Source organism: Paramacrobiotus metropolitanus, unplaced genomic scaffold (genome assembly GCF_019649055.1).
Source record: "Paramacrobiotus metropolitanus isolate TYO unplaced genomic scaffold, Prichtersi_v1.0 Parri_scaffold0000004, whole genome shotgun sequence".
NCBI classification, from domain to species: domain Eukaryota; kingdom Metazoa; phylum Tardigrada; class Eutardigrada; order Parachela; family Macrobiotidae; genus Paramacrobiotus; species Paramacrobiotus metropolitanus.
Window position 1 is genome coordinate 1,047,518 of NW_026570224.1, and position 22,901 is coordinate 1,070,418.

Sequence of the window (22,901 nt, forward strand, 5' to 3'; positions counted from 1 at the left end):
TGCGCATATAACGAACGAATAACAAGAACATATAACATAATTATAACGAACAAGTTGCGTTATTTTTTTCATGAGCCGGGAAATTGTGTAATTATGAGGGGAAGAGTTGTGCTACCATGTTGCATCGCTATCTTGCTTGACATTTACTAATACTTGCAAAGCAGGAAACCTTAAAAGTTGAACTCTGGTTTGCGGATTACATCCGAAGGATGCAGAGTTTTACTTAAAGGAAGGTATTTTCGTATGTCACCGAAAAATGAACAGCAAACTCAGTTAACAACATGCAACGATATTGCGTTCAACATAATGTTCTCGGTATTAATCGTAAATTTAATACGGTACTGGTAATTGTTGACACTGGAAAACGATACATAATTCGTGAATACAAAAATTATATGGTAAAGTTTCTATTTTGTAATGGAAAGCAGTATCTGGCATTCACATAAGATGTATGCTAATTCATCCAAACTGATGTCCCACTGTTACAGGTTAAAATCGTGCTAATGTTACGGTTATGTGTGTTGCGGTGTTACAGAAATCAGGCTAAGTGCTCTCACCAAAATAAACAATAGTAATTTTATCTTATCCTACGCAAATTTTTGATTTCTTTGTTTATACACTTGGCCATCACATGGTTTTGTATTGGCTTTGAGAATTTGATACAGTTATTTGCGCTGGTTATTATCCCGTCTTTGTTCGCCCGTAGTTAATAAACACATTTGCAAAATATAAGCCATCATTTCCCCGTATTTGACAGTTTCTCTCTGATGCAACAAATGCTGTTCTGTTCAGATCAGTAACCCCATCGCCTTCCCTTGTTTGCAGATTCGCAAAATTGCGAAATATTAATTTTTCTCACTCAACAAATCGATTAATACTGGTGTAGAACAATCGTTGTATGGTATTTACTATTTAGCGTGCAATCATGGACTGGTCACTTTGTGTCCTCATCATTCTTACGGCTTGCTTTTTATACAGCCCGGTGCTGTGCCGACGATTCCATAATGTTATGGAGGACGGGGAATTTCGTGCAAAAATTATGGCAGTTAATCCGGAAGCAAAACTAAACACTGTATGCGCTTGCAATATTCAGTAAACAAAGTGTGCAAAGTCTGCAGACTTCTAGTATTCAGAAAAATAAAACTTAAGCCTGACTGACGGGAGATTCAAAATTGTTTCGGTGCTATTTTGCAGTCCCAAATTATTGCCTTTCATGGATATCCAGTGGAGGAATATCGCATTCAGGTACAGTAGCAATGTAGCATGATCGTACATAATAATATCTATATATACGAGTATATGTGCATGAGCTTATATTATATAACTGCATGCGATAACACTGGACAGTCCGATTCACATACCAGCGTAAAACTATTCCTAACTGATTTTAAGAAATCGTTGAGAAAACTTTAAGAAATCTTTAAAATTCCAATGTTATTTTTGCAGAGCGAAGACGGCTACCTTATCTATATCCAAAGAATTCCATGCGGTCGCAACATGAGCAAAACCGGCTGCTCTGGACGCCCAGTTGTAGTGTTGCAACATGGTGAAGCGTAGCATCAAAAACTTATACGATAATTGATACATATTAGAGCAATTAGTGCAATACATATTAGAGTCCGAGTTTATAATTTTAATATTTCTTTATGTATTTTCAAAGGCGTTTAACAGTAGTTTTTTGGATTGCCAGGATTGGAAGCGTGTTCTGCCAATTTCGTTACAAATCTTGTCCAAGAAAGCCTCGGTTAGTTTCAGAGTTTCGTTTCGTTTCGTAGTTTTCTTCCTACGTCACGACTGGTAATAAAATATAATATTACATCAGCATCAGTTCGCAACTCCAGGATGAAATTTTAGTTGTTGACCGACAGCAGAATTCACCTAGCACTTTTTCTTTAAGAACTTAAACTTTAAATAACAGTACGATAAATTTTTGTCTTCTGCAGCTTACATAATGGTGGATGCTGGTTATGATGTTTGGCTTGGAAATATGCGCGGCAAGTGAGTCAGTGCTATGGGATAATAAAAATTCTTTCCTTGTTTCAGTCCAAGGTGAATTTTTGTTTCTATCGGCTTTAGCTTTTATGGACGAGGACACATTAAATACCCTGTCGATTCCGCGGAATTTTGGGATTTCAGGTAAAGGGAATAAGGTCCCGACCACTTTTCGATTATAAAATTGTGGCTTAAATGCGTATGAAATCCATGCCACTCGAATAACTTACAGTAACTCTGCACCAGATTAAAAGTATTCTTTATTATTTAGCTGGAAGGGGACTAAACCAGAACTGCCTTGTAGTGTTTGACCTTTAAGCTGTTACAACAAAAGGCCCAATTCGGTTTCTTTTTGCTTTGTCAAACGCGTGGCAGCTTATAATAAAAATTCCAATATCAAAAATTACTTTCTTTTCTATGCCGTTTTCGTACCTTAATGAGCTTAACCACTACAACCCTGAACCAATTCTGTCAACAGACATTCATTATAAAATTAAAAGTGAAGCAATATTATTGGATCAATACCCGGCGGATTAATTGTATTGGTACTTAAATTCCGTTTTTATTGTGTATGTCGGCTTACAGTTTTGACGAAATGGCCAAATACGATGTACCGGCAATTATTAACAAAGCCTTGGAAGTAAGTGAACAGAAGCAGTTAATTTACGTCGGCCACAGCGAAGGCAATCTCGTCGGATTTGCAAAATTCTCCACCGATACTGAGTTTTCCGAAAAGGTATTGCGAATATACACAGTTTAATATTCAATGTACGGCATATATTTAATATTCAACATTTAACATTTATAAGCGAATGAAAACACACTATTAACCTTTTAGGTTAAACTTTTTGTGGCCCTGGCACCTGTTGCATATCTGGGGCATTTGAAAAGCTTACCTTTCCGAGCACTCGCTCCGTATGCTCGCCAAATCGATGTGAGTTCTGACCTTGCGATATTATAGCAATTTTTCAAGATATCAAACCGTGTTCAGTTTATGGTGGCGTGTTAATTTTCAGCTTCTGCTAAATATTTTTGGAGATCGTGACTTGTTACCCGGTGGCAGCTGGTTAAACCATTTGGGAGAAGCATTTTGTGCTATAGAACCCATCCCGGCGGAACTGTGCGCGAACATTATTTTCCTTTTCGGTGGTTTTGACCATGATCAGTTTAACAATGTAATTATAAGGAGACGGACACGCGTTGCAACGCAAATCCTGTGACCGTTGCGATGCCCTGCATAAATATTGTTTTCTACTGTGACCATAAAAACATTAATTTTGCTTTATAACCTTCTACCCTGCTTAGCGAATCGTTTTTCAGTCCCGTGCCGATATTTACATTGCTCACAACCCTTCCGGCACATCCACCCAAAACGTATTCCATTTCGCTCAACTAGTCGATTCCGATCGGTAATCTCGCTTAATTTATTGCGTTACTCTTTCCAAAGATTACCTTTTGGTCAAACAGATGCCAAATGTTTGATTACGGCTCTAAAAAAGAGAATATAAAGCATTACGGGCAGCCAATCCCCCCGGAATATCCCCTTGCGGCGATAACGGTTCCCACGGTACTTATGTACGGACAAAACGATATTTTGGCCACACCTCCGGATGTTGCAAGTAAGGATACCTTAACATATAGATATTATATTCATCAGCATGTAGCTGGCACACGCATAATCGCGGTTGCAACTTTGGTTTCCAGCGCGCAGTACAAAGTAGAAGTTTTCTGTTACAGGACTGCAGGGCACACTAACGTCCTTAGTGGAATCGTACAAGGTCCCGTTCGATAAATGGTCGCACCTCGATTTTATTTGGGGCATAGAAGCCAACAAATACGTGTACCAGGAAATACTGCGTGTAGTAAAAAAGTACTCGGGATGAAAATGTGACTGCACGTGGAAAGATAACAAAAAACAATACAAAAAGTAATTTTTTTATCTTTTCGGTGTCCCTTTACAAACTAAATATGCCTGCTCCTAGGCCTGCTGTGATATATTTGTAAATACTATCCTGCCGCTGTGTTGTATGTAAAGTAAATTTTTCAATATCATGTGACTCCGATAGATTAGATGGTATGATATGATGCGTCTACGCTTGTTGTTATTGTGTACAAGTACATTACAAAAATATTTTGAATTTGAACTCACCTTCGGACGATACTGCGCTGTGACCTATGTTTTTGAACTGCATTAATTTAAGAGCTGACTTTGTGAATATTATTATTTCTGTGAGGTTCCTGTAGATGATCTGATTAAAATTTTGGACATGTGTGTCATGACAGAGAGCAAAGCGTCGTTCCCCTTGTAGCCTTACATCACACTTCGTATAACAAAAGATAATAGACAATTAACTCGCTACTTCTAGAGTACTACATTACTCTACCATGTGCGAATGTTTTGCTTCTGATAAGCCAGAGATAACCATGCATCCACTTTCCAGTATGATTTCGTAGTATTACCCTAGCAGTTTACCATTAGCTTGCCTTTGCCACACCAGACTGATATTTTGGTTTATAACGTGGATATAAAAACGAAACTTTATTACTTTAATGCCGTTCCTGTTGGAATTTCTGAATGAACAGTAGTAGTCACATTTTTTCTTGTACTATAGCTAACTAATAAAGAAGTATGGAAACCGGCTACAGCCTTGCAGTGCAAAATGGGGAGCGTTCGCGATGTTTTTTCTTTCTTTTCGGAATAATTGTTGCAACGGTTATTACTTTGGAAGAAGTTGACAGTGTATTGTTCCCAAAGAACCACAATGCTCGTGATGAAACCAGTAACTTGAAAACTTTTGCAAAAGGTCTCAAATATATACCGGATCCAGAAGCATCGATGAACGTGGTATGTGTTCCCAAATTAATATAGTAGATGCTAATACAGGCAGACAGTCCAAACATCGAAGACTACGAATTCCCGTGCTTTGAAAATGAAACATGATATAAAAGATTGAACTTGTATGCGTAGATTCAAGCACGTGTTTTTAATTTATAGACAGAAATTATAAGGTATTATGGATATCCGGCAGAAGAATACAGGATTCAAGTGAGTGAATGTCTTGCAGTTTTTTTCCAGTTTGATTGCTAATGGCAGAATACGTAATCATAGGGTTGTAAATGGAACTGCGAAATTTTTTTCTTTTCAGACCGAAGACGATTATTTGATATACATTCAGCGGATTCCATTTGGTCGAAATGAAACATCGAAAAAAGAGCCATCAGAAAGACCGGTCATAGTTCTACAGCACGGTAAAAGGCTGTTTCACAACCACCGTAGAATTATTTGCATTACTAGACAAAGTGAGCCTGATAATTAATAATTATTAAAACATTTTCCCAGTGCATTTTCGGATTCTGCCTCTGAAAGATCATTACTTTTTTGCAGGGTTGCTTTCGAGTAGTGCTCATTGGATAACGAACCTGCCCCATCAAAGCCTAGGTGAGAAATAACCATGCGAGTATGTAGTGGGGAAGGTTTCGTCGCGTCGAACCAGGATTCGAATGTTTTGTTTGCACAGCTTTTATTTTGGCGGATGCTGGATATGATGTTTGGCTGGGAAATATGCGTGGGAACTTTTATGGCCTTGGTCATCGAACTTACCCAATAACTTCAAAAGAATTTTGGGACTTTTCGTGAGTAAAGTAAATATTAAAAAAGAGCTGAATGGGATTAATGGAGTTTGCTGTCTGAAGGTTTGATGAGATGGCCCAGTACGATCTACCGGCAATAATTAACGAAGCAATACGTGTTTCCGGTCAAGACAAAGTTGTCTATATCGGCCACAGTCAAGGCACATTAATTGGCTTCGCTAAATTTTCCTCGGACCATTCACTGGCCAGAAAGGTCAAACTGTTTATCGCAATGGGGCCGGTAGGATTTCTGGGCCATATAAAATCTCCTCCTTTGTTGCTGTTGGCTCCGTTTTCACGGGAACTTGCGGTGCGTGCGCTGTTAAACAAATAGACTGTTTAGCTCTTTCGTAGTACTACTGCAGTAAAAAACCTTAGCAGTAAACTCGGCTCGGACTTTCTTCGTCTCGCAGTTTATGTTCCGGTTGTTCGGATATCGAGACTTCCTCCCGGACTATCCTATAATCAAATACCTTGGAAAAACCTTTTGCGAAGCACAGCCTGTTCCAACCGAGATCTGCGAAAATGTCCTCTTCTTGCTGTGCGGATACGACTTTGCCCAAACCAACTCGGTACGATATAATACTGCATGTCCTGCTTACGCTTTAACACTGGATGACATTCACGAATTTAATATCTACCCTAGAAGTACTCGTATAGATATTCACTTACCGTAACAGCGATGGCGAGTGCAACTACATGTACAGGATTTTTTATAATACTGTATAATTTGATTCCAGTCTCGACTGGATGTGTATCTGGCTCATACTCCCGCGGGTAAGAAAACCTACCGCCTATCTCCAAATGTGCTTTTGTTAGGATGTTTATTAAAAATTAAATGGCGTATTTGCACAGGAACATCTACACAGAACGTTCTGCATTTCGCTCAGCTGGTTCACAGTGACAAGTGAGTCGGATTTCTGATGTTTAAAGACTGTATACAAATTACAACCTACCAATACGGGTAGCATGCGGAGCACAATTTATTGGTTCCCTTTTATTACGGAAGCACTTCACATAAAACCCAATAGAGCATTGGCTGAGGTCACCGTTTTTCCAGCACTATCCGGCAGGTTTAGCTTAATTTTTTATCCGCTGATCGTTGCTGACTGATATACTGATCGTAACCATCTAACCACTATATTCAACAGATGCCAAATGTTTGATTTCGGTTCTGAAAAAGAAAATCTTAAGAACTACGGCACGCCCGTGCCACCTGAATATCCACTTCATAATCTGACGGTGCCGGTTGCACTGATGTATGCTGACAACGATTGGCTTGCTACGCCGGTAGATGTCATGAGTGAGTTTTTGGCTCGATTAGTCTCAAAAATGCACTTTCAATTCAAAAGCCAGCCCGGTTCTAATTGTAAACCAGTTCTTCTATAAATCGTAGGGCTAGAGTCTACTATAACTTCCGTTGTCGACACGTATCGAGTGCCCTATGCAAAATGGAACCATTTGGATTTCCTTTGGGGTATCGACGCCAACAAATATGTTTACCCTGAAGTATTCCGACTTCTTCGAACACACACCTAAAATTTTTAAATTACAAATTGACTGTCAAACATTCGATACTGATTCGCGCGCGAATTTGCATGATAGTAAACATATTGAAAATAGCTCTACTGTATAATTTGTTTTCTTGCTTCGGCTTTACGTATAGCTTTGTGGTGAACGCCGACAATAAGAGTATATTTATCGTTAGTTGCTACTTATACGTGATGGGCAGTACTGACCGGAAATGATTGATATTTGTACTGTACTCGTACATGCTGCATCTCCTCTAACTGGTGAAGTACAGTACTTTTTTAATTTTTGCTGATTGTGCAAGGTGAAATATAAACTGAAATTATGGGAAGACGTCAAGGCCACTTTGCAATGACTACCCTACTGTATGCTAGTAACGCTGTACAAGTATACTGTTTTATATAGTGTAATGTACATAGACCGGTAGACGCAGCCGGTTCAATCCACGGAATTTTCCGCCGTCTGCCAGCTGGGACCCTTGGTGTGGTAACGTCATGATAAGTTCTTATTCACAGTTCGTTTGTTGTTAACCGGTTTAAACTTAAAAGGTTTTGTAACCGTTTGTTTTGGTTATCGTTTGCTCTTTACTGACTTTCTGAGTACTAAAATATCTATATGCAACAATTGGTTGCGGTTTGATATCTTTCGTATTCCTTTTATGCATGCAAGTAAGTACGAGTATCTGCATAAGCAGATGAGCCTTTCGAGGCAGTTGTTGAAGTATGATTCAGAAAGCCTGAAAGTTGATCATCATGATTTGTCCATCTGTGAATGTACTCTGAAATTCGAAGGATATTCTCACCATTACCAGTGACCACACATGCAGCAGAAAGTAGCAGAGAACGATATCGGAGCATCTTGATTTACCACTTTTGTTCCTAGACGATACCATACTGTTCGACATTTTGGTTTCGATGCTCGGGTGAAATTTGTACCATTTTTGACTGACAGGTGAACGTCTGCCGTTGCATTACAGCACAGCAGAGCCATCTGGGTCGCGATGCTTTTGCATTTGTATTGCATGTCTTTTTAATCGGTAATCATATTATTTTTAACGGAAATTATTTGTTTCTCAGTCGATCGCAAATTTCTGACCACTCGTGCAATGTGGGATCTATTCAGTTTTGAGCGCAACCGTTCATCGTGATAAAGCGTCGCTAAAAGCTCTTGCAGCAAAGATTGCGCAATACCTTCCACCCACAACGGCAACACTCGCTTCTAGCCTTATGCCAGCTTAAAAGCTTCCTTGGTTTGTGTTACTGTTGTGCTGTATTATGAAGTATCGCATCGGGGAGTTCAGTCTTTAAAGGACTGAAATCAGATACTTCTCTCGTTCTCCTCAGCGGAGTGGAAGAACTGCGCGTGAAAATCTCCTTGAGCTTCGATCCGTGGGAATCACGATGTTGAGACCAAAGGTATAGTCCCGTATCAGCATTCCAAACACAGTTTTCAGTTTTTTTCGTCTCGGTTAAGTTCTGTTAATTAGAGTCTAAACTGCAGTTTCAGCTTCTGGATTTATTTCGTTGCAATTTTACGTCGGTTGTCGTAATTAATATAACTTTACAAACTGTTTTTCAGGGTTTTACTAAAACATTGCTGCTTGCGGTTATTGCCGTTGGACTGGGATCGTCATTTCTCTATGGTTTTAATATCGGCTCCGTCAATGCACCGCGAAATGTACGTTATCCGGTCAACGTTGGATCACATCATTGATACTTTTTTTATGATTTATGAAACAGTATTATGAGCTTTCTAAAATATTTTTGAAAGTACAGGTTATGGGGCAATGGATTCGCGGCATTCAGTGCCAGCGCCTGAATGCATCTTCCGGTTATTCCCTAATTGGTGATGATTCATTTAATTCCTCCAGAGAAAGTTATGCGTGGTGCCGTGAATTAACCAAGAAAGAACGACGAAAAATTTTCAAAAGTTGTCCAGAATTGACCGCCATCTGGACAGCAGTCGCTACGATATTCTGTGTCGGTGTGAAAAGTTTGTTTTATACACGCACGTTTCTCGTTTAGAAACGACTGTTTTCCAGGTGGTTTCATTGGGTCACTATGCAGTCGTGCCATGGTTGCGAAATTCGGGAGGTGAGTGACATCAAGTTTTCGCTGTTATGCATTTTGCTTCTCTGAAGCGTGCTTACTTTGCTGTACTAGATAGTGTTACATCGAATTATATGATTCACTTTTCGGATGTTGTTTGCGTTGTTTAATTTTGGATGCAAAAGAGATTCGATTTTTCAGTTCACTATCTGATCAATTTTTGCAGGAAAGGAACATTGCTTATAAATGCCGTACCTGGTCTTATTGGCGCCTTGTTGTTGGCATTCGCACGGATGGCGAATTCATGGGAAATGGTCATCGTCGGTCGTTTCTTTGCGGGATTGAATGGAGGTAAAGCGTCCAAAATGGTCTGTAAAGATGATACAGAATCGTTATTAGGGAAACCAGACGCAACGAGGGGGTTTAATTAATAATTATGTGGTTGTTGATTAAGTGATTACTAATTTACGGGTACAATAAGTACTACCGTAGGGTTTTAAATGTGACTGTTTGCTCTTTTCTAGGTGTGACGTCTGCAGTGGCACCCTTATACATCACGGAAATTCCTCCTTTGAGGCTTCGTGGAATATTGGGTGGAATTCATCAGTTTTTTATTGTATTCGCCATCCTGATTGCTCAAATTCTCGGCCTTCCTCAGGTGTTTGGTAATGCGACAGGCTGGTCGTATTTATTTGGTCTTGGAGCAGCGTCGGCTGCTTTTTCATTAATCACGCTACCGTTTTGCCCTGAAAGTCCGAAGTATTTGTGCCTGGACAAAGATCATAATCAGAAGGCCGAACATGGTACTTTCGATGCGGGTTTTTTCAACTGGGGAACTTTATGGGTGAACCATTAACACCTTCGTGGAATTCAGTTGTTTTTTGCAGCTTTGAAGCGTTTACGCGGAAGCACAAAATATGAAGAGGAGATGAAAGAAATGTTGGAAGAGAACGAACGCATACGTGAACATCCGCCCGTTGATATCTTGGGCATATTTCGAGATCCTTTACTCCGAAGTATTATGATTGTCGGCATAATCGTTACCAGTAGTGGACAGCTTTCCGGACATGGCACTGTGAGTTTTAGAATCTTTTTCCACAGCATGAGGATGAGAATCTGCGTAATGATTTTGTAAGTTTTGAATCATCTTTTGATACTAGTAGAGGTATGCAAGCGATGATAATATACAAAGTTTTTTTTAAACAATGTATATTTTAATATTTATATACTATATATATTTGCAGTGTAACATTATTGTGAGTTCGAAAGATGAGTCCATGATCCCGTACCTTCGAATATGGAAATCTTTTATCGCTTTACTCTATAGCAATCCACTGACTGACATGCAGTTTGTTTTATCGTTTTAGGTCATTTATTATTCCACAGCAGTTTTTGAGTCAGTTGGCTTATCTGGGTTGAACGCCATTTATGCAACCATTGGAATGGGTATATTGTACGCCATATCAACCTTTGCTACGGCCTCGGTTGTGGAACGATATGGACGAAGACCATTGATGCTTTTGGGATTGGGTGGAATGTGTGTTTTGACTGTGGCACTTACAGTGTTCACTGTGATGTTTGTAAGTCGGAATACTCCAATTTAGGTTACACATTTCTTCTACAACAGTTCTGTTTTTTTGCACAGGATAATCAGATAGAAACGGTACCGGAAACAAAAACAACGGTTATAGGAGATGATAGCATTTGGATATCCTATGTTATTATAGTTTGCATCTTTTTGCACACTATTATTTATGCCGTTGGACCCGGTATGTTGAGGCAGTTGTGCTTAACTCTTTGCGCGAATCATTTAGCTTGATATCCATTTTTGCAGGAACGATTCCGGCATTTCTCGTCAGTGAAATGTTTACGCAGCGCCCTAGAGCAGCGGCATCTAGTATAGCACTCGCTACAAACTGGTTGAGTGCCTTGATTACAGTGCTTACCTTTCCGTTGCTGCAGGTTAGTAGAAACTAGAAAGTTGTTATTGCAAATTTTTTAAATGAGTATTAAGAATATCACCTATTATTGGACTATAATTCGTTGTAACTCGACTGTTATTGGTAAATGTGTTGTACAAATTTGTTATTTGCTGTTTCAGGCGGCTATTCAAGGTTACACATTTATTTTCTACGCTGTTCTATTGGTCTTATACTTTGTGTATACGTACTTCAAACTTCCGGAAACCAAGGGTAAAACCACCCAGCAGATTTTAGAAGAGTTATCTGGGAGGAAAGTCGAAATTGATCCCGATGAAGAAGCACCGTCCAAATCTACTCGAATCGAAGCCTGAATTTTTATTTTTATGCAATCTCTTCCAGTCTGTGTAGTGTGTACCTTGCACTACTGGGTGTTCAGACCAGTTTAGTGTTGGGATGTTTAAAAGTTGTATTGTATTTTGCTTCGTTGTGGACTCAAAAGGTGTTATGTCCTCCCAGCGTGTATTTGATGCAAAGATACTCTTTTGTTATTTGGGTGTGTCTGTATTTTTATTTACTTTTATGTAAGTAAATAAATAAATTGCGGCTGTGACTTAAACGCAGCCACAGTACAGTATCTTTATTGTTTCGGTTGTCCCTGTACAGTACATATTGCGTACCTGTGGTGCTTTATATCACGCGAAACGTGTCGCTCTACAGTCTACTGTAGCTCAACCTGTACTATTATATGTCGCACAAGTGGTTAAAATGCCGGCAGAAGCAGAAAATTAATGCGCTGCAACCGGCAGTTGTGTAATTTCGTAGCGGTGTGCGGTACGACTGCAGATGCAGTGTGATCAGAATTGCTGGCAGCGATTTTTTCACTTTCATGCAGTCAATTAGCTCAAAGCCACTTTCTCCGTTCGAAAAAGGCCGAAATCGTTTTGCCAACAATAAGGCTTCGCTCTCACATAATATTTCATAATTTTCAGTACGGGCTTCTGCGGTTAGTGTGATCTAGAAATTCGCGTATTGTTGAGGGTGATTGCAAAGGAGATCCCACATACAGTAGAAACATGACACAGTGGCCTGCATTATTTGTTCCAATAATAATCTCCACAATATGGCGGCAATGTTATGGCGAAGTGTTTTCTTCTACTGCGCATATGCAGTCTGTGATTTCAACAGAAATCGAAATGGTTAAACAGCTGGAGGAATATATTGCGCTTCAGGAAGCTAAAGTCGACAAGCTTGCGAAGTAAGAAAATATTTTGAACTATAATTCTGCAGATGTTCTTCCACTCTTTTTGCACGTTGTGGGCGACATACAGGTACATAGATAAGTTATCTGCATTGTCGGAAGATGCGGAGAAGCATGGGATTTTGCATCCAGCGGTGGCCTTCCTTCATTCCAAAGTACTGTCAAGGGATTTGGATGAGTTGATTGAGTACTACACAAAACACCGTGAAGCAGGTAAGTAAAATGCTTGCGGCATTTTTCCCTTTACGCAATTATTGTAATGCATTAATTTTTTGTTCGGGCGCTTCCAATACTAGAGTAGTGATGCATCATGTACCGGCTAAAAAATAATATTGTTTTCCGGTAATTTTATGCACTGCTGCAATTCTGCATATGAATCTGTAATTTTTGGAGCAGCTTCCATGTAACAATTAAAAAACTAAAGCCATGCAAAAAATTATTTTTTTGGATGCATCGGTGTTGGCAAAAGATTCTATGTGCTGTAATTTCTACTCGTAGAGTAGGTATTGCAGAGGCGTACAGTACAGTACTACATTACTACGTACCTACAAGGGCTACACTACCTGTACTATGTATTGCAATTCGATATTCTTTTCGTTTGTGTCTGGAAATTTTTGCATTTTTTCTGTCTTCAGCGTACCTGGTAGTTAATAAATTCTGGGATCTCTTTTGTTTAGAACAAAAAGCTGAGTCCATACGGGCTTTCCGGAAGAAGCAGCCGTTTGCCCCCGACGAGAACGATCTGCGTGGCGCCGTTATCGCCCTGACTCGCCTGCAGCGCACCTACAAGATCACCGCCAAAGAATTAGCGGACGGTAGTTCGCCTGCTCTCCCCACCGACCAGCCTAAAATGTCGGTCAGTGACTGCTATACCGTGGCAAACGAGCTTTTCAAACAGGAGTGGTACGATCAGAGTTACGAATGGTTCGAAATCGTGTGGAATCGCTGCACCAACCGGGCCAGTGGTATTCTGCTGCCGGATCCCGATGGCGAGTGTACCGCATCCGTCGTGGCCAGTGCGTTGGCTAAATCCAGCTACATCCTGTACCATGTGGACATGAACACGACAGCGGCAGTGCTACAAGCCGCCGAAGCATTGGCCTACGAAGAGTCCAATCGCGATGCACTGGACTATATCAAGTTGTACTACACGCCGCTATCGGATTATCACGAGGATCTGGTGAACTGGACACAGTCCGACCAGTCCGATGCAAAGCATCCTGTACATCGGGATGACCGGTTTGATTCACTGTGCCGCGGCGAAGATAATGACCGGGTAGGTTGTGGTCAGCGATAAAGGCACCGGAGTCTGCGTTAATTGATCAAAGTCGCGAAATGATGCTCAAAATGTACTGCTGTTCGTTTGTGCTCTGCTTTCTCAATTGTGATTAACAAAATTTTATTGTCGGTAAACATCTGCATTTCCGACTGTGATAAAAATTCGTCCAATGGTCCGCATCTTCGGCGTAATTCTCGAGCTCTCCGCCCATAAAACTAACCGCAGTCAAAATAAAGTGTCATGACGTTATTACTTATTATTAAAGTTGTCAACTTCGTGGAGTGATAATTCCTTTACGTAATCTTGCACTTTCGGTTCTGGGCCTATGTTTCTTTGTGTTGTATAAGTATCAAGTATTGTATCTACATATTTTACTTGCAAGTTTTGCACTGTACAATACAGTGGACGGATTGCAGTGTTTATATACTAACATATCGCTGGTCGGTTCACGAGCATAAACATGCGTCATTTCAATTTTCATTTTCTCGCATGGTGGGCTGCCTGTTCGTGTGGTCCACGTTTCATTTGCGAACTCCATCATAGTGTAAGACTATGAGTATTTATGTTTCGAAAAAAATGTGCAGGATCACCGGACCAAACAAAAACGGCCGTGCTATCAAATTTCTTTTGACAAGCCTTTTTTGAAAGCCCAACCAGTGCGGGTGGAGCAATTGAGCGCTGATCCCTACATCCTTATCTATCGTAATTTTATGCATCCCAAAGAAACTGACCACATGATCCGAATTGGTACCGAGTTCCTGGCCAGAGCAGTGGTACAAAGGCCAACTCATCTGAATGGCTCCCAAGCTGTAACGGATTATGATATGGATCAAGTGACCTTTACGCGGACTGCGAAAACGTACGTAAACGTGCGTAAGCCAACAAAAACATTTAAAAAAACTGAGATACTGGCGATTTTATTTTAAACAGAAGTATATTTTTTATTATTGATACAAATTATAGTAAAACTAAAATTAATTATGTTAGGTTTTCAATGCAATTTTTTCCCAGTTAGGTGTACACGTGCTCTTGTTAGGGCTTGGTTCAATCACGATTACAACGAACTGACGCGCGCAATTAGCGCTCGAATTCATCAGTTCACTGGTTTGGACATGTCTGGAGCGGAACAGTTACAGTTGGCTAACTATGGAATTGGCGGTCATTATTATCCACATTACGATTATTTCGGCCATGGTGATCCGCGCATGGAGCCAAAAGAACTCGAAAAAGAACGCATCGCAACATTTATGGTGTACCTGACTGACGTACAAGCAGGCGGTGCTACTGTTTTCATAAATCAAAACATAACCGTCTGGCCAAGGAAAGGCGATGCTGTGTTCTGGTACAATTTGCATCGAGATGGCAAAGGCCACAAGGGAACTCTGCATGCTGGATGTCCGGTGCTGGCCGGTAATAAATGGGTACTGAATGTGTGGATTCGCACCGAAGGACAGGAACTAATTCGACCATGTTTAATGCAACCGGATAGCCCGACCGAAACCCAGGCAACTAAAATAGTGACAAGGATATCGGAAATCCTAATGTATCTGAAGAATGCCTAGTCTTTCAACGAGTTTATAAGCCCTGCAGAATTTAATTTATTGTTAGGAAAGAAATAAATATCATATCCGTAAATCACATTGTCCCACTCACTGGCACAGACGAATGCTTTATCCCATTTACAGTCCGTCAAATTTTAACACCAACACCAAGTTATGCATTTCCACAAGTAATTATCGCACATACACACTCGTAAGTGCTTAAAAACTCTTTTTTAATATTAATGACATAGTGACCGTAGTGAGATCCTGTTGTTATAAGAAATTACCAAAATTACCAATCAAAAGATGAAAAATTTCAATAACATTAGGAACCGCAAAATCAGTATAACCAAACACCAACCATAATATAGAGCAAGCTATAAATGACTTGGAGCTGTTCACTTTAATTTGAACTCATGGAGCTACAATTTTCGCCTGTCTCCGGACCAAATAAGGCGTTAACGCAATGGTGATGATCCATCGAAGCGGGGCAGTAGCCTTGTGCAAACAATAAGCAATGATAAGTGATCCCGGGATGACAGCTTCCGCAAGGCGAGTAGCTAACAGCGTCAGCGGTGTCAACACGCCAATTTCCCCAAAAATCTTCATCACATCCACAGGGCTAAAACACAAATGAATGTCAATCTACAGCGAATAGCTGATAGCGCCCATCGCAAGAATCGACAATCACAAGAAAGTTTCTAATAAATGCTGTCATGCAGATTTGTTCAATCTCCATAAAATTCCATGCACGAATTTATTTTAAGAGTCTGAATAAATTTTCTTGCCTTCCTGCTCTTATATACAGTAATTGATACGAGGTTTATTATCGTATTCCAACATCCAGTCAGTTTAGCGCTCACCTTGCAACGAGACCCCACCAAAAGAGAAGTGATACGATGGCACCGGCAGTATGCACTGTAAGAGCGGTAAATCCGTATTTGCGGTAAACTCCCACTAGTTTCTCGGCTACGCGAGCCGGAAAGGACTGCATTATTTCCGCACTAGGCGTGCTAAGGGACTGCCCCACGTCCACAGACGCGCACCTGAAAACAGGACCAAACCAGCACAATTAAAAGATCAAACGAAACCTAGCTAATCTACTACAGCAACGCCTACAAGCGGCAAATTTACCGAGCACCAGCAAGGTTTTCGCACGTTGCACGAGACATAATGTCATTTCGGGGTCGTTCCCAAGATCTGGATTTCATCACAGATAATTCCCGTGAAGAAATGAGAGGATGAGGAGCCAAACTACAGCTTCTGTAGATGCCACTGCACATTTGGACTGGTATTCTTGGCTGGAATACACCGCCGAAGATGTTCGAGAAAACAGCTAATCGTCCACTGTGTATGCCGCTCCATAAACGATTGAAACTTTCCATTCCGGTAAGTCACGTAGTGATCGTTATGATTTATGAATAAATGATAAATCTAATGGCCTACTCTAAACTTCAAACAAATAAAACAAAACCTCTTTCAGATTTTGGGAGACGGACGGCAGTCGGTACGGGCGCAAGCTACGTAAACAAAAATCCGGAATTTTCCTCTGTGTTAACTGCTCTGCCCCAGACGGCAGCTAGCGTGATCGGTGATTACTCACACGTTGCTCTCATCGGCTGCGTGCCAAGAAATGTCGACAAAGTAACGGAGTCATCCAAAACCACAACAGCATGTTAAAGCTCGATCAGAACCATCGGATCGAGAAATCTCGCTTTTAACGCTTATCAAGGTATTTACCTTACGTTTCGTTCTGTTGCTGCTCGCTAAACCTTTGTTTCTACATAGTGCACTGCCCGAAAAGTTCTCCCACGGGTTTTCACACGATACAGAATACTCACTTCGATTTCATGGTCATTTTTTATGAATGACGTGACTGGCGTCAGATAATTTGGGAGCAAGAACCAACGCCTCAAAACTTCTTTGCCATTCCCGCCACTCGCCCTTCCAGAATTCAGCGATTTAAGGCTTCCTTTGAAGTAAATATAGGAATCCCAGCGAGGGAGGATAGTTTGCCGCCTGGAGCTGCGAGCCATTCGCCATTATCTTCATTTGGCCTTGGTTGAAGCTTGAGGTGTTCCGTGCATCATCGTATCAATTTTTAATGATAGCATCTTCGATTGAATTCTAATCACTTTGAATCAGCCATGGCTTCGTATCCGGTTGCTAACCCTGGTGGACCTACCGTGACCACTCCATTGACAGGAACACATATCACGATGGATCGGCAGGTTGTAACCACAACAGTGACAGAAACCAGAGTGCGGGGACGAAGAGTCCGACTTTTTCTAACTGGATTCCTGCAGTTAATTTTTGGTGGATTTTCCCTCATTCCCGTCCTGCTGCTGGCACAAAATCCTGTGACCATAGCAGCGTGTGCTTGGCTGGCTTTTTCAGGGATGGTTGGATGTATCGGAGCCTGTCTGTCATCCAATAAAAGCTCTACATCGGTGAAGTACGATGCAGCCACCCGAACTCAAAAAATAATGACTGTGCCACCCATATTTCCAAAGTTCTACATGGGAATGATGGTCGTTGGGTTTCTGTTAGGTAAATAACAAGGTGATAAGATGCAAGGAGTGTATATCTGTACAGTGTACATGATTACACTACTAATACCTTTTAAGCTCCCCGCAGTTAAGCAAGCGGCAATAAGAATTAGGTTGCTTAAATCTATTTGATTTGAAGTTGTTGGTTATATTGAGTGGATTATCGCAGGTGCATCGTTTGAGCAAGGTGGATATAAGGTACCCTATCCACCTTGGTTTAAGCAATGCAGTTTGTTCTGCTGTATAGCAATCCGAGTTAGGTATTTCGGGAGCAGTAAGAAAGTTTAGTGGCATTGTATTTTGTGTCAGTAGAGAAGATTAATGCAGACTGCTGCTGTTTGCATCAGTTTTCAAATTTGCAGCAATAGATCTGAGAAGATGATAATTTTTGTGCAGAGTTGTTGATGATGTTGCTACCGTGCGAGTCGGTGCGACATGCGTGATATGCACTTTTGCAAAATGCAAGAGTGCATACGCTTTTTCGCGTACATGTTTATTTTGAATCGTTGCAGCTGTTGCCTCCGCCATTCAGGGGATCGTTTTGATCGCTACGCATCCTTGGTGGTACGTTAATTTTGTTTTGGGACCGCTTGCGACGGGCATTGGAGTGTTCTTCGCATTGAACCAAATGATCATGATCTGCTGCGTATCTCCCATGGTGCAGTCGCATACTTCTTCTGCGGAACAAGTGCATGTGCAGCCGGTTGCGGTCACCGTTGCGCCGCCTTCAACGACATATGGGGCCGGGGCATACCAGGCCGGAGCCATTCCTTATCAAGCAGGACCGTCTGCGCCAAGCTCCAGTTTATATCCATATATTGACGAACCGGTCAAGGAAGACCCTCCGTCGTATTCTGAAGCTACGCGTTTCGATCACCCTCAGAAAACGCCTACCGCACCCGAATTTTGACATCTTCGCATACAGCAGCACACGTGGACATTTTTACTGCACCGTTGGATCATGTTTTCAAGTTTTTTTACTTATTGTGGTCTTGCAATTTAAATGTTGCTGTACACTTGCAGATTAAAATTCTAATTGTCTAACGATAAAAATAGGTTCTGTTGTAGGTTTCATGGGTGCATTATTAAATGCAAACAAACGTGCACTATCGATACTTTATTCTTTTGCATAGGGAAGTTTCATATAAAATGGTTCTCTCTTTTCCGCTGGAATACATTTCCGAAATTCAATAATAAGTTACGGATAATTATCAGCAAAACAAAACACGAGCGTAACAGCGTTTGTGTGTACAAAAAGAATAAACATGCGGTCACCGATGTGCCTGCGATAAGTGGATACTAGACGTAGTACAGGCACCGTATAAATCATAGTAGACCAGTAGTAAACATTTTCGTAAACAAGTTCATTGACGGTACTGTGTCACGATGGGACGTCACAACGTGCGTACTGCGTAGTGCGCCATTCATAAAATTACTGTGAATGATTGTGAAACGTAAGTACATAAGTGTCGCTGATTGTACAGAGCCCGCTAAAACTTACTAATACAGATCTTTAACTCTTGCTAGTCTTGCAACCCTTTTATTATTAATTCACTTTTACTATATCCTACGTAAATTTACTTTGTTGTAACTTTATTTTTAGTCGGCGTACTTTACTGTTATTGTTATATAATGTTTTCGTTTCCTCTTCGTCCGAAATCAGATAGTTCTTTAGCACATGATGAGCCACGGAAAATTCCATGGTGAAACGTGAAAAGCGAAAGCAACACTGCAACAGTTCTTGCAGTGAAGTTAGTGAACCGTTCTCGATGGCGTATTTTTGTTTTACTATCAGTAATGCCCCACGGGAAGCATTGTTCGGTGTGGAAGCGTTGATTTAGGGTCCTTTGGTTACGGAGCATATATTTTGCGGACGACTGTGCCCGCTGCCATTCTTCGAATGGAGGAGTATCAGACCCTTGGCTTTGGGCTTTCGATTTTGCCTCCAACTGCAGGTTCTTCGTGAAATGAAGCAGGAGGTTTGTTCTTGAGTCTTGACTATCGTACATCTAGATCCAGACTAGCTGTTTTCTTGTCATATCGATTTTGTTTGTAAATTGTAATGATTCTGTAGGTTACCAGGACGCTTTTGTTCTCTATGCTGTCAGTAGGGATTGGTTCGCCGTTCTTGTATGGATATAATTTGGGCATCATCAATGCACCACAAACCGTAAGTGAGCATGGTACTGAATTTATTATTACTTAAGTATTGATTATTATCTTACTATTAAGACAGTTTCAAGTTTTGACAAACGGCTACAAACACTGTTTACACATACAGGTGATTGGCATTTGGATTCGCGATATCCAGTGTGCACGATTGAATGCTACGCTTTCGCCAGATCCAAATGAGACCGCGGTTTGGTGCGTCCCCTTAGATGAGCACGGAAAAGAAAATCTTTTCGAAAAAAATTATACTCTAAATATCATATGGACGCTGGTTGCGGCGATTTTCTGTGTCGGAGGCACACTTGCGGCTTTCGGTAGCAAAAAGATCATCGATCTCCTGGGGGAGTACGTGAAAAAGTTCACTATGCAGCATTAATCTTCGCCACTGTCCTTGAAAAAATTTCCTTGTAGGAAGAGATCGCTCTAGTCAATAATGTCCTGGGTGTGGTTGCTGTTGTAATAATGGCATCCTCGTATGTTGCTAGCTCGTACGAAGTGCTTATTGTTGGACGATTTGTGGCTGGTTTAAACGCTGGTAAGCGATTCGTTCTCTGGTTGTGTATTTTACAAGTGTATTTTGTAGGTATTTCTGCAAGATTGATCTACCGATACTTTATTCTATTTGGAAACTTACTAATTAGTTATATTTTTATACTATTTTAAAACTACTGTATATTCGTTTGCCTACTCTGAATCTGACATGTTATTTTTGGGAAATGAGAATTTGCAGCTGCTTGCAGGTATTACAAGTGCGATCGCACCAATGTATATGACTGAAATATCTCCTTTGAAAATTCGAGGTGTTTTTGGTGGACTCTACGAGTGCTTCCATGTTTTTGGAATATTATTGTCGGAAATCATTGGCTTGCCATTTCTATTGGGCAAAGCCGGTTTATGGCCAGTACTGTTTGGTTTAGCTGTCATTCCCAGCCTTTTTCAGTTGTTTACGTTTCCTTTTTGTCCGGAAAGTCCAAAATATTTGCTTATGGATAAGGATAAGCCCGGTGAAGCAAAAAAAGGTAATATTACAGTGTTCTCAAAGGCCATGGCGAGAATACGATTGTGTAGAACAATTGCTGCGCTTTAAGTACTCTGTAAGTTTAACTTATTTTTACAGAACTTGAGCGATTACGAGGCTCAGTGCGATATGATCAGGAATGGGAAGTCATGCTACAAGAAAAGGAAGATCTGCATCATCGCAAAGAACTTCCGATAAGGAAATTCCTGAAAAATAAATTCCTTATGCGCGTGGCACTAATTGCTGGAGTTGTCACTAGCAGTTCGCAGCTGTGCGGCCATGACACGGTAAGATAAGCTGTAGAATGAGGCGCAGGAGTTCGCCCTTATTGGTGAATACAGTACGGGTTACAACTTTCTGCTGTTAAAATCAATGGGACTGTTCATTTCGTCTTCTCCTTTCATAGGTGATTTATTATTCAACCGGTATATTTCGAAGTGGGGGGTTAACAGGAGACAGCGCAGAATACGCTACCGTTGGTGTGGGTGGTGTTCTTCTTGTCTCAACAATTGCAGCAACTTTATTTGTCGATCACGTTGGACGCCGAATCTTGTTACTGTTCGGCTTGGGTGCCATGTGCGTCCTTACTGCTATGTTGACGGTTTTTCTTGCTCTTTTTGTAAGTACAGGTTGCATTACCTGGTGTTACAGTATTTCAAGTACAGAGTACGTTGGGTTGCCCGTTTCGTTGATTGTTGTGGGACTTTTTACCAGTTCTTGAACAGTCCAACTGATCGTTTAAGCATTGCACCTAAAAATAGGTTCATTAAATTTATCGTTAATCTTAGGAAAAAGCACATCCGAATGGTTGTGAATCTGGAACCGTTGGTGCCGGCTATGAATGGACCCCATATGCTACTATGGTGGTTATATTCTTGTTGTTAGTCACATTTGCCATTGGTCCAGGTACGAGAATAAAGAAGAACAAGTTAGCAATCGTATGATACTATAATGCAAAATTATTTGCTAACCCCAAAGCATAATCTAAAGTTTTTGTTAATTAATTTATGTCCATGTTAATGTTAATATTATTCTATGTGGTCTTCTTTTGCACAGACTTGTGACAATTTGTGGTTATTCGCAGGCACCATTCCACCATTCATTACTGATGAACTGTTTACGGATGATGCACGACCGGCTGCCTCCAGTTTGGCTCTAGCCATTCTTTGGATTTCGGAATTGATACTCGTGGGAACTTTTCCCATTATCCAGGCACGGTTGCATCATACATGTAGAAATGCCGCATATTGACTCGAACTGGCAGTAAAAATTGTTACTGGGACTTGTAAAGTCTCACTGGCAGCTTAGTGGTGAAGTATTTCCATAGGTGTGAGACACTCGTAGTAGATTCTTTATGCATAACTATTTGCGACACCTGTAATAAGTACGTTATACTTGTAAATACTGTATTTGTTTAGTTTACAGTCATTCATGTGGTACAAGACTTGCAGCTTCTGATCCAAAAACGATAAGCATAATTCTCGCTGTTTTGCAGTCGGTCATTGGCGCATACACTTTCGTCATCTACGCTGTTCTTCTGGTCTTCTACTTTGCTTTTACGTTTTTCCAACTACCAGAAACAAAGGGGAGAGAAATAGAAGAAGTGGTCGAAGAACTTAAACAAAAATATGGAAAGCGGGCTGGCAGCCGTGACTCCTAACCGTTCCTCTGGACGAGCGGTAATGCACTAACACTTCAGGCAACAGCAGTATTAGCAGTAAATCCAAAAAAGGATCTGTTGTGGAAAATTCTCTTATTCATTAAATACTGTAACGTTAGAAACTTTTGATCTGGAATCTTTTGCTTTCGAGAAGCGTGAATAATTTGTCCCGTCCAACGGTCCAAGTGCAATTTTTTAGCTGTGAACTGTTAAATGTTTCGGACAATCTGAGATTTGCTTGGCTTAAACTCCACCGATGCATTCTTGTTAGCTGATGACATCGTGCTTTGAATATTAGCGTTATA

General features: G+C 40.7%; 7 protein-coding genes across 12 annotated transcripts; 6 read left to right on the forward strand and 1 right to left on the reverse strand.

Annotated features, from left to right (window-relative positions):
- The first annotated feature begins 677 nt into the window (after nt 1–677).
- On the forward strand, nt 678–7,485 carry LOC129580729 (uncharacterized). The gene is made up of 23 exons (XM_055471387.1): nt 678–1,072; nt 1,195–1,245; nt 1,447–1,546; nt 1,691–1,744; nt 1,944–1,998; nt 2,077–2,136; nt 2,578–2,728; nt 2,831–2,926; nt 3,009–3,167; nt 3,313–3,401; nt 3,460–3,611; nt 3,730–3,872; nt 4,616–4,837; nt 4,988–5,038; nt 5,139–5,241; nt 5,378–5,431; nt 5,511–5,625; nt 5,686–5,932; nt 6,036–6,194; nt 6,363–6,399; nt 6,478–6,529; nt 6,774–6,925; nt 7,019–7,485. The coding sequence occupies exons 1-23, from the start codon at nt 926–928 to the stop codon at nt 7,159–7,161; spliced, it is 2,592 nt and encodes an 863-aa protein (XP_055327362.1). The 5' UTR covers nt 678–925; the 3' UTR covers nt 7,162–7,485.
- Nucleotides 7,486–7,641: 156 nt separating this feature from the next.
- Nucleotides 7,642–11,747, forward strand: LOC129600740 (solute carrier family 2, facilitated glucose transporter member 1-like). 6 transcript variants are annotated; one of them, XM_055499338.1, is made up of 13 exons: nt 7,642–7,820; nt 8,035–8,103; nt 8,229–8,567; nt 8,731–8,829; nt 8,928–9,135; nt 9,194–9,245; nt 9,427–9,551; nt 9,725–10,003; nt 10,088–10,275; nt 10,568–10,780; nt 10,846–10,969; nt 11,035–11,162; nt 11,302–11,747. In XM_055499338.1, the coding sequence occupies exons 3-13, from the start codon at nt 8,553–8,555 to the stop codon at nt 11,491–11,493; spliced, it is 1,623 nt and encodes a 540-aa protein (XP_055355313.1). In that variant the 5' UTR covers nt 7,642–7,820; nt 8,035–8,103; nt 8,229–8,552; the 3' UTR covers nt 11,494–11,747. The 6 variants fall into 6 exon arrangements, with proteins under 6 accessions (XP_055355313.1, XP_055355289.1, XP_055355298.1 ...); XM_055499314.1 differs by having other exon boundaries at nt 7,642–8,103; XM_055499323.1 differs by having other exon boundaries at nt 7,944–8,567.
- Nucleotides 11,748–11,968: 221 nt separating this feature from the next.
- Nucleotides 11,969–15,287, forward strand: LOC129602572 (prolyl 4-hydroxylase subunit alpha-2-like). Its single transcript, XM_055501623.1, has 5 exons — nt 11,969–12,377; nt 12,451–12,593; nt 13,058–13,656; nt 14,244–14,518; nt 14,696–15,287. Exons 1-5 carry the CDS (start codon nt 12,196–12,198, stop codon nt 15,219–15,221), a joined length of 1,725 nt encoding a protein of 574 aa, XP_055357598.1. The 5' UTR covers nt 11,969–12,195; the 3' UTR covers nt 15,222–15,287.
- A 28-nt stretch (nt 15,288–15,315) lies between these two features.
- LOC129602574 (uncharacterized) lies at nt 15,316–16,724 on the reverse strand. The gene is made up of 3 exons (XM_055501626.1): nt 16,335–16,724; nt 16,064–16,246; nt 15,316–15,822 (listed from the first exon to the last, which is right to left on the reverse strand). Exons 1-3 carry the CDS (start codon nt 16,583–16,585, stop codon nt 15,615–15,617), a joined length of 642 nt encoding a protein of 213 aa, XP_055357601.1. The 5' UTR covers nt 16,586–16,724; the 3' UTR covers nt 15,316–15,614.
- An 87-nt stretch (nt 16,725–16,811) lies between these two features.
- On the forward strand, nt 16,812–18,853 carry LOC129602573 (uncharacterized). Its single transcript, XM_055501625.1, has 3 exons — nt 16,812–16,932; nt 16,989–17,750; nt 18,262–18,853. Exons 2-3 carry the CDS (start codon nt 17,348–17,350, stop codon nt 18,657–18,659), a joined length of 801 nt encoding a protein of 266 aa, XP_055357600.1. The 5' UTR covers nt 16,812–16,932; nt 16,989–17,347; the 3' UTR covers nt 18,660–18,853.
- A 383-nt stretch (nt 18,854–19,236) lies between these two features.
- On the forward strand, nt 19,237–20,436 carry LOC129580661 (solute carrier family 2, facilitated glucose transporter member 2-like). Its single transcript, XM_055471294.1, has 3 exons — nt 19,237–19,728; nt 19,824–19,919; nt 20,031–20,436. Exons 1-3 carry the CDS (start codon nt 19,717–19,719, stop codon nt 20,292–20,294), a joined length of 372 nt encoding a protein of 123 aa, XP_055327269.1. The 5' UTR covers nt 19,237–19,716; the 3' UTR covers nt 20,295–20,436.
- Nucleotides 20,123–22,859, forward strand: LOC129580660 (solute carrier family 2, facilitated glucose transporter member 1-like). Its single transcript, XM_055471293.1, has 8 exons — nt 20,123–20,263; nt 20,330–20,453; nt 20,659–20,937; nt 21,036–21,223; nt 21,343–21,555; nt 21,725–21,842; nt 22,021–22,148; nt 22,432–22,859. The coding sequence occupies exons 2-8, from the start codon at nt 20,381–20,383 to the stop codon at nt 22,594–22,596; spliced, it is 1,164 nt and encodes a 387-aa protein (XP_055327268.1). The 5' UTR covers nt 20,123–20,263; nt 20,330–20,380; the 3' UTR covers nt 22,597–22,859.
- The last annotated feature ends 42 nt before the right edge of the window (nt 22,860–22,901 follow it).